At 40.7% G+C, this 13351-nt stretch overlaps 1 protein-coding gene across 3 annotated transcripts in view; it reads right to left on the bottom strand.

Moving 5' to 3' along the window:
* The window catches only part of LOC148874540 (putative acyl-activating enzyme 16, chloroplastic), a 133132-nt gene that overhangs the window by 30811 nt on the left and 88970 nt on the right, over positions 1-13351 (bottom strand). For all 3 annotated transcript variants that reach the window (XM_088963650.1, XM_088963651.1, XM_088963652.1), the window contains exons 9-12: positions 9659-9764; positions 8812-8970; positions 8647-8700; positions 8486-8566 (exon numbers count right to left, since the gene is read on the bottom strand). In XM_088963650.1, the coding sequence (XP_088819776.1) occupies positions 8486-8566; positions 8647-8700; positions 8812-8970; positions 9659-9764 (400 nt within the window). The remainder of the gene's footprint in view (positions 1-8485; positions 8567-8646; positions 8701-8811; positions 8971-9658; positions 9765-13351) is intronic.

Genomic DNA, 13351 nt, shown 5'->3' with positions numbered 1-13351 from the left:
AAGTATAGAAAGGTACAAGGCAAGACTTGTTGCAAAAGGGTACACACAGACCTATGGCATTGATTACTTAGAGACCTTTGCACCAGTTGCAAGGATGACCTCTGTTCGGATACTTCTTTCTCTTGCTGCCTCATACTCTTGGCCCTTGTTTCAACTTGATGTGAAGAATGCTTTCCTAAATGGGGATCTGCAAGAAGAAGTGTATATGGATCTTCCCGCTGGCTTTTACAATGATACTGAAAAGGGAAAGGTATGCAGGCTTAAGAAGTCACTTTATGGCTTGAAACAATCTCCTAGAGCATGGTTTGATAGATTCAGAAAGGCCTTGATTGCTTTTGGCTACACTCAGACTCAATCCGATCACATCTTGTTTGTGAAGCGAAGGGAATCTTTGGTGTCAATCCTAATTGTTTATGTGGATGATATTGTTGTCACCGGGAATGATCTGAGTGAGATTGATGGTTTGAAAAGGAACCTACATAAAGAATTTGAAATTAAGGATCTTGGAGAACAGAGATACTTTTTAGGCATTGAAGTTGCAAGATCAAAACATGGAATTTTTGTCTCTCAAAGGAAGTATGTCTTGGATCTCCTTCAAGAGACGGGGAAACTTGGAACAAAGGCAATCAGCACCCCTATTGATCAGAACCATAAAATCAATGCATCAGAAGGTGAACCGGTAAAGGATATTAGGAGATATCAGAGACTTGTGGGTCGGCTGCTATACTTGTGTATGACAAGACTAGACATTTCCTATGCAGTAGGTGTAGTAAGTCAATACATGCATGCTCCACGAGTCCATCATTGGGAGGCAGTTGATGGGATTCTTGCTTATCTGAAGGGACACCCGGGCAGAGGCATATTGTTTTCTAATCATGGACAGTTGAAACTAGAGGCTTATACAAATGCAGATTGGACAGGATGCCTTGATGACAAAAGATCAACTTCAGGAGTGTGCACCCTTGTTGGGGGTAACCTTGTCTCATGGAAGAGTAAGAAACAAACAGTGGTGGCAAGATCAAGTGCTGAAGCCGAATACAGGGCCATGGTGTTAGAATGTTAGAGTGATGTTCGGATGATAAGAGTTCTTATTAGCCCATTCTTATGTTTAACTTATCTTGTAACTGGGCTTGTGTTAATGGGCCTGGGCCTAATCCTGTTTAATGATTTAAGTCATCTGGGTGTCCCATCACTAATCAGGGGCATCCCAGTAATTTCTTGTACCTTGTACCATATTCATCTATAAATAAAGGACTGGTCGACTGGATAGAACAGTTCGACATTCTCTTCAGTTCTGTGGTTCTCTTCTCTTCCTTGCTACTTCGAGTATAGCTCTTCAGATTACATGGTATCAGAGCATTAGCTCCTTCCTGGTTTCAGCAGGTGCACTCTTTTCTCATGCTGTCTTTTCATCTTCTCTCTTCCTTTTCTGGGTTGCTGCAGTGAAGACCTAGGAGTGTAAGAGAGTAAAGCAAGTTCGAACCTAGGGTTTCTCTTGGTTGTAGGACTCAAGGGAAGTAAGACCCAGAAGTAGATGTCCTACTAGATTATCTCCAGCAAATAGTAGCTATTGGGCTACTAACAGAGGTCTGTATAGGACAGACCTAGTTGAGGACTGATTTCAGCAGTCCTAGCACTAGCCGAAAGGGGGAGAGCTTCCTCTACAGTTGCAGCTTCGTGCTCCAGCAAGACTTGCGCAGAACAAGTGGTAAAGACTTAGCCTTCTCTACAGTTGCAGCTTCGTGCCCCAGCAAGACTTGGGCAGAACTGTGGTAACTTCAGTTACAGATTCTCTTCAGGTCGGTTATCAGTCCTTACTTGTAAACTTCAGTTACTGCACTGCACAGTTACTTCAGGTTGCAGAACAAGCCCTAACTGAAGTAACTTCAGTTACTAGCACTGTGAACTGGTTCTGTTACTTCGACCAGTCCTAAACAGCACTGCACAGTACCCGAATTGTGAACACTTCTACCATCACTGTGAACACTGTGACCACTTCGGCCAGGCCTAAACAGAACCACCTATAGCACTGTGAACAACTCTTGGACTGAAGTCAGGATGTCCTCACTATCCGGTGAAGTTTCCTCTAGAGATAACAGACCTGTTACAAGGTCCTCAAACCTGGAAAACCCTAATCTGCACAGCTTGTAGATTACAAGTGTGCTGCTAGATGAGTATAACTTCAAAGAGTGGTATGTCTCAGCAATGCTGTTCATTACCTCTCGTGACCTCACAGGCTATTTGGATGGAGACAAGAAACAACCAGAAATTGGCAGTCCTGAATACACCGTGTGGCACAAGGAAAATGCCACAGTCATGTCTTGGTTGCTGGCCTCTATGACTCCTAGGGTGGCCAGAATTGTTCATCACTTCCCCACAGCTGTTAAAATTTGGGAGAAAGTATCTAAGACATATGGCCAAAAAAAGAACAATGCTAGAATCTACAGGCTGAACCAAGACATTGCAGCCCTAAGGCAAGGAGACATGTCCGTGGCAACCTACTTTGCAACACTAGAAGGCCTCTGGGAAGAGCTTGACCACCATTTGATTTTGGATTGGGAAAATGCTAATGATAAGGGGAGGCATGATAAGCAGATTGAGGAGGGTAGAGCCTTCAAGTTTCTGGCGGGTCTTGACCCTGTATATGAAGGTATAAGGTCACAGATTCTAGGGAGAGATGAATTACCTGAGCTTCACCATGTCTACTACCTAGTGAGGAATGAAGAAGTAAGGAGAAAGGAGATGCAAGTTGACTTCCAGACACAGTCAACAGAACTACCTGGAGAACATTCAGCCTTAGTCTCCACTAAAGGGAATAGATTTTCAGACAAGAAGTCCCTCAAGTGTACACATTGTGGTGGTGAGAAACACACAAAGGAGAAATGTTGGGTCCTGTACCCTCATCTGAAGCCAGCTGCTCTGAGAAAGGACAAAAGGCAACATAAGGGCCACACAGCAAGTGGGAATCTTGCCACCAACAACAGTAGTGACAACTCACAGAGTATTCAGACATTGTCATCTTCCACCGCAAGGCAGGCTGCCGACTCCTCTGGACCAAGTACTTTGGGCTTCACAGCTAGTGAGGTAGAGGTTCTCAGTCGGGCATTAACCCGTCTGAAGAACAATTCTTTAGCTTCCACCTCTCTTGCCAAATCAGGTACAACCTCTGCATTTAGTGCATCTAGTTCCATTAATTCTACCTCTTGGGTGATTGATTCCGGAGCCACTGACCATATGACACATATGTCCTCCTTATTCTCCACATATCATCTGTTGTCTGGCCAGGATAAGATGAGAGTAGCTGATGGGTCCCTCTCCACCATCTCTGGAAAGGGGGTGATTGACCTAAGCAAGGATTTCTCTCTTAAATCAGTCCTACATGTTCCTAGTCTTACCTCAAATCTGTTGTCTGTTTCAAAGCTTACAAAAAACTTGAATTGCAGTATAACTTTCTTTCCTTCTCATTGTGTCTTCCAGGACAGATTGACGAGGAGAACGATTGGGAGTGGTCATGAGTATGGGGGCGTCTACTATTTTGATGAATATGTCAGCTCAGCCTTGCAAGCTTCTACTACTAGTCCGGAAAGTGTGGAGTCAATAGCTAGGCTGCACTTGTGGCATGCTAGGCTAGGTCATTTGTCTTTTTCTTCCTTAGCAATGTTGTTTCCCGAATTATGTAAGGGCATTCCGAGTCAGAGTTTAATTTGTGATGTGTGTCAAATGTCAAAACAATGTATCCAATTTCTAGTAATGAAATTCAAGCCCCTTTTGATTTGGTTCATTCTGATGTTTGGGGTCCTTCACCCATTGTTTCCATTGATGGCTTCCATTACTTTATCAGTTTTATTGACCATTATTCTCGGTGCACTTGGATTTATCTGTTGAAAGGATGTGAAGAAGTTCCCCGGATGACTATGATGTTTTGCAAGATGGTTGAAACACAATTTGATACAAAGATCAAGCAATTCCGTTCAGACAATGCAGCTGAATACTTTGAAAGATCCCTGAACTCATTCATGGAAGATGCAGGCATGTTACATCAATCATCATGTGCTTACACCCCTCAGCAAAATGGGGTTGCTGAGCGCAAGAACAGGCATCTATTGGAGACAGCTCGAGCCCTTCTTTTCCAGCACAATGTGCCCAAGCAATATTGGTCTCAAGCTGTTTTTACTGCATCTTACCTGATAAATCGGATGCCATCTAAGGTACTGGGTATGAAGACCCCTTTCTCTGTTTTGTGTCCCACTCTTTCAAAATTTCCTCTTCCCCCACGGGTTTTTGGTTGTACATGCTTCATACATGTGAAAGATCCAAAGAAGACCAAGCTGGATCCTTAGGCTACAAAGGGAATATTTTTGGGGTACTCTCCTACGCAGAAGAGGTATAAGTGTTATGATCCTGTCTCCAAGAAAAAATATGTCACTAGGGATGTAGTCTTTTTTGAGTCTCAACCCTATTTCCAGTCTTCTCAGAATCCTCTTCAGGGGGGGAGTAGTGGGTTGGAAGAGGATTCTCATTTTCCCTTCCTTTTTGTTCCCATTTCATTACCTTCCAATACTACTAGCTGTAACATTCTGGGTCAACCTAGTGAGACTTCCACTGTGCCAGTTGCTTCTCCAGATTCGGATGATGCTCCTGAAGGTTCCAGTAAACAAGAAAAAGAGATACTTACATACAGTAGAAGGAAGAAGGCCCCTTAACCTCATGATTGCAACCAGTTGAACTCAGATCAATCTGTCTCTGCAATCCAAGGTAATTCTGATTCACTCAATTCAGATTTGGATCTTCCTATTGCTCTCCGTAAGCCTGTTCGTTCTTGTACCACTCGGCATCCCATAGCCGATTATGTTTCTTACTCACACTTATCCCCTGCCTATCATTCCTTTGTGTCTGCTCTTTCCTCTGTATGTGTCCCTTCCAGGTATTCAGAGGCGGCATCTGATTCAAGGTGGAAAGAAGCCATGAATGAGGAGATGAAAGCCCTAATGAAAGCAAGGACATGGGAATTGGTGGACCTGCCAGAAGGGAAAGGCATTGTTGGGTGCAAGTGGGTATTCACAGTAAAGCACAGGGAAGATGGGTCAATTGAGAGGTACAAGGCCAGACTTGTGGCAAAGGGATTTACACAAAAGGAAGGAATTGACTACAAGGAAACCTTTGCCCCAGTAGCAAAGCTCAACACAATCGGGGTTCTACTGTCACTAGCAGCAAAATTCTCTTGGGAACTTCATCAGCTGGATGAGAATGCCTTCCTAAATGGTGATCTTCATGAAGAGGTATTCATGGAACCCCCACCTGGATATGATGTTGGAAAGAAGGTATGTAAACTAAGGAAAGCATTATATGGTTTGAAGCAATCTCCCCGGGCATGGTTTGAGAGACTTTGTTTGGCCATGAAGAAAGTAGGGTACACTCAGAGCAGTGCAGATCATACATTGTTTACAAGGAGACAGGATGACAAACTTACAGCACTCATTGTGTATGTGGATGATATGGTGATTACTGGAAATGATGTGAAAGAGATGAAGAGGATGAAGGAGTTCTTAGCTTCAGAATTTGAGATCAAAGACGTGGGAAATACGAGATACTTTCTTGGAATTGAAGTTGCTAGATCAAGAGAAGGAATCTACATATGTCAAAGAAAGTATGTGCTAGATCTCCTAGAAGAAACAAGCATGATGGGGTGCAGGCCAGCAGACACTCCAATAGAACCAAGCCATGGATTATAAGAATCAATGGGTGAGGAATATTGTGATAAGGAAAGGTACCAAAAGTTGGTAGGAAAACTGATATACTTATCCCTTACTCGGCCAGATATTGCCTATGCAGTGCATGTTGTCAGTCAATTCATGCACTCACCAAAGGCCCCTCATATGAGAGCAGTGGAAAGAATCCTCAGATACTTGAAAACTTGCCCAGGGAAAGGAATTCTATTCAGAAAAAACAGCAGACTTGAAATTGAAGCCTACACTGATGCTGATTGGGCTGGGTCCGTTGGAGACAGAAAATCAACCTTAGGTTACTATACATTCTTGGGAGGAAACCTAGTCACATGGCGTAGTAAGAAGCAGAATGTTGTGGCTAGATCAAGTGCAGAAGCAGAATACCGGGCTATGGCACACGGGGTTGCTGAACTCTTATGGTTCAGGACTCTCCTTAATGAGCTTGGTATCAAGACTGAGGGTCTTCTCAAGCTGTATTGTGATAATAAAGCTGCTATCAACATTGCCAACAATCCTGTGCAGCATGACAGGACAAAACATATTGAAATTGATTGACACTTTGTCAGAGAGAGAATTATTTCAGGAGAACTTTGTGTGCCTTATACTCCATCAGAGATGCAGATTGCAGATGTATTAACTATAGGGCTGGCATCAACGAAGTTCAGGGACATACTTGGCAAGCTAAACATGATTGATATTCATGCTTAGCTTGAGGGGGAGTGTTAGAATGTTAGAGTGGTGTTCGGCTGATAAGAGTTATTATTAGCCCATTCTTATGTTTAACTTATCTTGTAATTGAGCTTGTGTTAATGGGCCTGAGCCTAATCCTGTTTAATGATTTAAGCCATCTGGGTGTCCCATCACTAATCAGGGGCATCCCAGTAATTTCTTGTACCTTGTACCATATTCATCTATAAATAAAGGACTGGTCGACTGGATAGAACAGTTCGACATTCTCTTCAGTTCTGTGGTTCTCTTCTCTTCCTTGCTACTTCGAGTATAGCTCTTCAGATTACACATGGCACATGGAGTTTCAGAACTTCTCTGGATCCGTTCCCTGTTAGAAGAAATTGGTGTATAGGCAGAAGAACCTATGATGCTATACTGTGATAACCAGTTAGCAATTAACATTGCCCATAACCCAGTCGAGCATGACCGAACTAAGCACATTGAAGTGGATAGACATTTTATCAGAGAAAGGGTAACTTCTGGAGAAGTTTGTCTTCCATACATTGCTTCTGATCTGTAGCTCACTGATGTTTTCACAAAAGGTGTTGCAAAGAACAAGCTGGAGCATGATCTACGCAAGTTGGGAATGAGTGACATTTACTCCCAACTTGAGGGGGAGTGTTGAGTTGGTCCGAGTTGTTTTTTATTTAGTTAGGAAGTTGGGCTTTAGGCCCATTCGTTTATGTTTTTTTAAGTTGTGACTGTTCAGCTATATTAGTAGCCGCCCTACTAAGGGCATCCTTGTAATATCTCATCCTTTAAGTATAAATATAATGGGAGATAGGCGGCTAGGGTTAATTCAGAATCCTGGTTGACTTCCTACTCTTTTCTTCTTCTCCTTTCTTCTCTACTGCAGAAATCTTCATCTTCCCCCTCTTTTCTTTCACAAGAAACTCGACTAAATCTGCAATTAGTTATTTCTACTCCCTAGAAGAGTACTATGCCAGTATGAAGAACCTCAGAAATGAACTCAATGTCTATCATCCCCTCACTCCAGATGTTAAGGTTCAGCAACAACAAAGGGAACAACTAGATGTCACTAGGTTCTTAGTGGGGTTGAAATCAGAATATGAACCAGTTAGGGCCCAAATATTGGGAGGCTCTACTCTTCCTACACTCGAGGAAGTTTTTGCACGGCTTCGTACGATTTCTTTGGGATCTACAGAGAATCCCACACAGCCTGACAGGTCAGCATTTGTGATAGCCAGAGGAGGTGGACATGGTACTAGAGGGGGAGGACATGCCTCCCGAGGAGGTCGTAGTGGTTCCGTATTTGGCCGTGGTGGTGGTCGTGACTCGGGGGGAGACCGTGGTAAAGGAAAAAGTAACTCTACAAGGAAGTGTACCCATTGTGGTAGGGACGGACACTCGGTGAATTTCTGTTATGATCTCCATGGCCCTCCTTCTAAAGTTGGATGAGGTAAGCGATTCAGAGATTCAAGAGAATGATGAGAATGAGGTCCTCGACCAAACAAGATTGGTTGAGAAGGCTAAGCTAGAAGTAGTGGTTGAGAAAGAGGTTCAAGTGAGTAAAATTTTGGGGCTTTTCTTTTTAGGTGGGGAAGAATTTGCTAGGATAACTTTTTTGGACCTGGAAAGAGCACAAAATGATTAGACTTGTTGAGATTGGTGGGGTGACAGAGCTGGTTGGAGGAGGTCGATTCATTCTATCGACATCCCTGAAATTGTGCTCTCTAGATATGTAACAAGCTGGGATTATATGATATACACTCAGCAGCTTGAGGGAAGAGATAGATGGTTTATATAAAGCAACTGAATGAGAAGAACAGTATTACCATTAAATTTAGGCAGTTTATATAAAGCAACTGACTGGGAAAGATCAGTTAATCTCTTTCCAACTGGACTGGCTGTTTTCTATTCTACATTTCTCCCATCCTACCCTTTCTGTTTTACTTTTGTACAACAGCTCTAATACCAGAACAAAAATAATAATAGCAATATCACTGTACCAAGTAAGGAGTACTTGGACTGATAGTTGCTCTGCTCTTTGAACAAGATATATTACTTACATTGCAAGTGGGTTGGCGAGCAGCAACAACAGGAGAAGATTCAGTTAAGCCATATCCATTCTGCAATTTCACGCCAATTGCCTACAAGTATAAAATAATTATTTGTGCAGTACACATATAAAACTTTCATAAAATATATGAGGAATGTCTAAACTTCTAACCTCAAAAAATCTGTCAACATGCAAAGGCAAACTAGCGCCGCCACTTATACCAGCCTGCAATTTTCCAAACAAAACCCATCTCTTGATTTCGCTCACTAACAATCAACAGTGTTCAAATACAACAAAATAAAACACTTATAAATATTTTCTGGTAGCTCATTACACCTTTGATACTCCAATTGCAGAGTGAATTTTGGAATAGACAAGTTTCATCCCCAATATATGCAATGGCCACAAAATTGTGGCAGTAATTCTTGCCCAGAACCAGTCCACCATTAAAAAAATAAGTGGATGTGGCTTCTGATTTCTTGTTAGGGCCTTTCCCTACGAACAAGACTGGAATCAGTTCACTCAAAAATTTCCAAATATCATCAATATTCTGCCAATATGTCAGCAATATTTCACATTTCATTGATAGACTATTAATAGGTTTAAAACTTTAATATTATTAAAAACTTTTTGATATTTTATTACAATCGTCATTATTTTTTAAAAGTATTTTTCTAAAAGAACCAATGGAGAATTTGTGACTGGATAATTGGCTTTCAATTTTCATATTATTCACTAAGTCATCATAGTTCAAAAGAAGTAGAAAAATAAATATAACTACAAAAGAGTATTCTCAAATAATAAAAACATATAGTGACAGAAAAGGCAAAAGTCAAAATGGCAAGCAATTGACATATTTAATGAATAGAAGATGGTTAAAAGGCAATAAGGTACCTATTGAAGTCTGTTAATTTTCTCCTATTTGATTTATATAGTTATTTGCTATGGTTTTTTGAGTCTTAAATGTGCAATTGTATTTTTTCTAACGATTCTTTAAAGGTTCATTAACTAATTCCATGTTTCTAGAAAACTTTTCTGATTTTTTAGATATTAGGCAATAAACAGTGACAAATAAGTAACTGTGCTGCTTAAGAATTTGCTGTTATGATGTTAGGGATAAAATTTTAATTAAAAATGAAAATATTCCCTGAGGACATTAAAATTTTAAGTTTCATATCCAAACCTCATAAATCCTCTTTGATTCCATGTAAAGCAAACTTATTCTGATTAGTGCAACTGCAATAACCTTCCGAGCAATAGAACTTGTTGAAATCTGTTTCTGGATTCCACTGCAGCAGAATAGAAAAACAATTTACATAAAACTTAGATTCCATAAATTTACTTAAAACAATAGTCCTTCAATGCATTTTTTAATATGCATTGAAGGACTTCAACTTGTACAAGAAACCTATTCCCAAACTACAAGATTATATTATGTTATATTTTGAACAAGAGCTTCATAGATTCCATAAATTTTGTGATAATATGAGATCTTTTGTTTGGTGGTAAATTTACTTAAAACAATAGTCCTTCAATGCAATTTTTAATATGCATTGAAGGACTTCAACTTGTACAAGATACCTATTCCCAAACTACAAGATTATATTATGTTATATTTTGAACAAGAGCTTCATAGATTCCATAAATTTTGTGATAATATGGATCTTTTGTTTGGTAGTAAATAAAAAGAAAATTTATTGATAAAAAAGAGACATCTGATGGTAATGAGATATCACGAGAAAACAAAGCCACAAATGAGATAAAAGCAAACAAAAAGGGAACACTCAAAAGAGAAATGAGAAATACAAAAACCAATAACATCAGAAACTTTAAGCCAACTCCAGAATGTTCCAAAAATCAGAACCAATGTCTTCTTTCGTGACTCCTTCAAACTCTAGGAGAATGAAAACACAATCCATTATCCATTTACTGTATAGTAGGGTGATATGTGTTAGATAGTTTTGTATGCCCTTAGCTTCAATCAAAATGATGTACTTTATGAATTTATTGTAAATGAATAAAAGTGAATTGTTTATTCATGTTCTCTTGGTATGTTTCTGTGTAATACCCTTAAACTGGACACTTAATGAGACTCGTGTTAGTTTAGAATGTTCACAGCCAGTGGGTCGGTCTGGGGAGACCTATCCTAACAAGGCTGACACTGTAGTGCCACCAAATCGGTTGGGGTGGCTTGTCTCAGCTGTCAGGGTGAGACCCTAAGCACACACAGTGTGGGATTAATTGAATCTTTGAACTGGACCAGATTTCCAGTATTGCACTGGACCTTGGAGATTGATGGGGAAAACTGGAAAGTTACACCCGACCCCTACACTCGATTATGATACTGCACTAGGTGTCGGATTGGGCTATCTTTGATGTACCAATCAGTGAGATCCTTAGCGGGGGTCAAAACCTGGGTATGTTGGGACAGTCTGAGAATTCATCTGAGTGGGTGATCATATTGACAGGATCAGCCCCTTTGTCGGACAAAGGTAATGATCAGGGATGCACTCTCACTGTTGGAAACCAAGACTGCCGGCAGCCGATTTCAACCGTTGAGATTTGTTTTGCAAAGTATATTTTATATGAGATATAAAAGTATATATATTATGGTTTCTAAATTGTTTGCAAAAAGGTTTTAATTCCCGGGATCCAAATAAGTGGAGAGTGCAACACTGTTCCTTGCAGTCGAGGGAGAGGTCCTCTCTTGTCAGGCAGTGTATGATCATTAAGGGCTGAGAGGTTAAGTGTAAGACCATTGAGGATAATACCTGATGGGCTAATCTTGCATCTGCCCACAGTCCCTGGCTGTTACAAGGTGGCTTGGCCGAGGGACCACTTAGGGTAAGTGTTGGGCCCATAGAGCCCATTCGATGGGTTTCAGGGGGTGCACTGTCTTTAACAGTGTATTCGACCAGGCCTTGTAACAAAGGCTGGGCCGAACCCATGTGGCTGATGTGTAGATCAATGCTTGGGTCCCACGCCATACAAGGAAGCCCAACTGGGTAGCAGTTAGGAAGGTTAAGTGAGCACATAAGCTTAATGGGCGTAAAAGACCATTTCGAACTAGGCTATTTATTTAGTTAATTAAAGGGGCGAATTTTGAGATGGATTAGCAGATAGGATAGGGTCTTAATCCTATCCATTCAGAGAGTCCAGATCTAAATGTGATTCAGATATAGAAACCTCCTAATGGGATTAGGAGAAAGCTAATATAATCTGCAGATAAGATAAGGGTTTATCCTTATCACTAGAAGAGAAGGCTGATCCAAATATGATTTGGATAAGTAGCTCCTAATGGGATTAGGAGCTGATCTTTTAAGTCAACAAAAGGAGGGGGCGGCAGTTTTTATGAGATATACATCAGATCCTCTTTAGTGCTGAAATCAAGAAGAGAGTTTTCTGCACCCTGCGAATACTCTCTTGCCGCCTCCCTGTTCTTGCCGCCCTGTTTGCCAGTTCGATCTCCAGTTGTGGGAGAAAGTCAAGATTGGATCTTGACATCAGTTCTTTGAGAAAGGATTGAAAGGAAGTTGTGCTCACGTACCATTCTACTGATTCTTGCGAAGGACAGAGTTCTTGGGGAAGAACACTACTGATTCTGCTCCATCCTGCACTGCGCCATTTTCAGTGGGAGCAGTCTTTGGATCCTTCCTTGGGCGTGAACACCTTCGTTGGGAGATATTACTTCTCCGTATCAGGTATAATTCTCTCCTATTCCTTTTGGTTCAGATCTGGTTCAGTTTAAGGTTCAAGAATGATCATTGAAAATATGATTTTCTAAATAGGGAATGTGATTCCCAGTTGAAGGGAGAGAAAAATTTTTGAAATTCGCCCCTTATTCCGCAATCTTTGGGCGTCCATGGGATGGATCTCTCATCCCTTCAGTGGTATCAGAGCCATGGTTCAAATCATGAACCATTCTGTTTCAGATCTGAACCTGTGCAATTAGGGAGAAGGCGTTCTACCCAATTTGCGCAAATATGGGTTTTGGGAAATTTGTTAATCTGAAATTAATTTTAAATAAATCTGATTATTATTTAGAATTGTTCTTTATAATTTTCTTGATTTATGGGCTGTTCGTACAAGATGAGATCGAATTCTTGGTTTGCGCAGGGAACCTGCGACTTTGTAGTTCTTGAATTATTTTTTGGGTCTGTAAATATTTCTTTTTCTCTAGACTCAATGTATAGGTATTCGATCTGATGTAATTATTAATAGAAATAGGATTTCTATTTTTTTTATTTTGGATCGAAGATGGCGGCGCAAAAAAGGAGAATTCGCGAAGAAGGAGATTTCGCAGATGGGAGAAACGCCATTTGCGATTTGCAGTTTGTGAAACTGCATTCTATGATCTAACCTCTGTTTTGTAGGATGGATTGTGCGAACAGCCCTGATTGACTGATTCTTGTTTTTCTTCTTTTATCAGTATTTAATTTCAGATTATTTTCTTGAATTAAGGATTTAACTAAAAATCAAACCCTCGACCCATTCGAACCGAGATTGGTTCAAACTGTTTGGACCAATTCTAGGGTTTAATCAAGGCTGAAAGTCAGCCCTAATTTCCCACTAATGAGCCTAAGGATTGATATTTAATTAAATGGTTAATTCGGCCCAGCCTATAAAGGCCCAGTTTTAAATAGTTAAAACTGCAAAAGCCCAAGCTATATGGGCCGAACTGGGTAACCCTAATTCAGCCCATATACCTAGATAATATTATGGAATTTTAACGGGCTTCCAACGGGCCTTACAGATAATTAATTGATTGGATCAATTTATCCCTGCATGTGATGTATGGATGTGTGATGTGCTACGTACATGGGCCATAAGCACTTGGCCCATGCTCATTCGACAGTGGCTCTTGCGCACACCATGG

Source organism: Nelumbo lutea, chromosome 1, assembly GCF_056320005.1.
Source record: "Nelumbo lutea isolate HS-2025 chromosome 1, American lotus-T2T, whole genome shotgun sequence".
Lineage (NCBI taxonomy): Eukaryota > Viridiplantae > Streptophyta > Magnoliopsida > Proteales > Nelumbonaceae > Nelumbo > Nelumbo lutea.
Note: the sequence above shows the minus strand (reverse complement) of the source record. Positions and strands in the feature narration are given on the sequence as shown.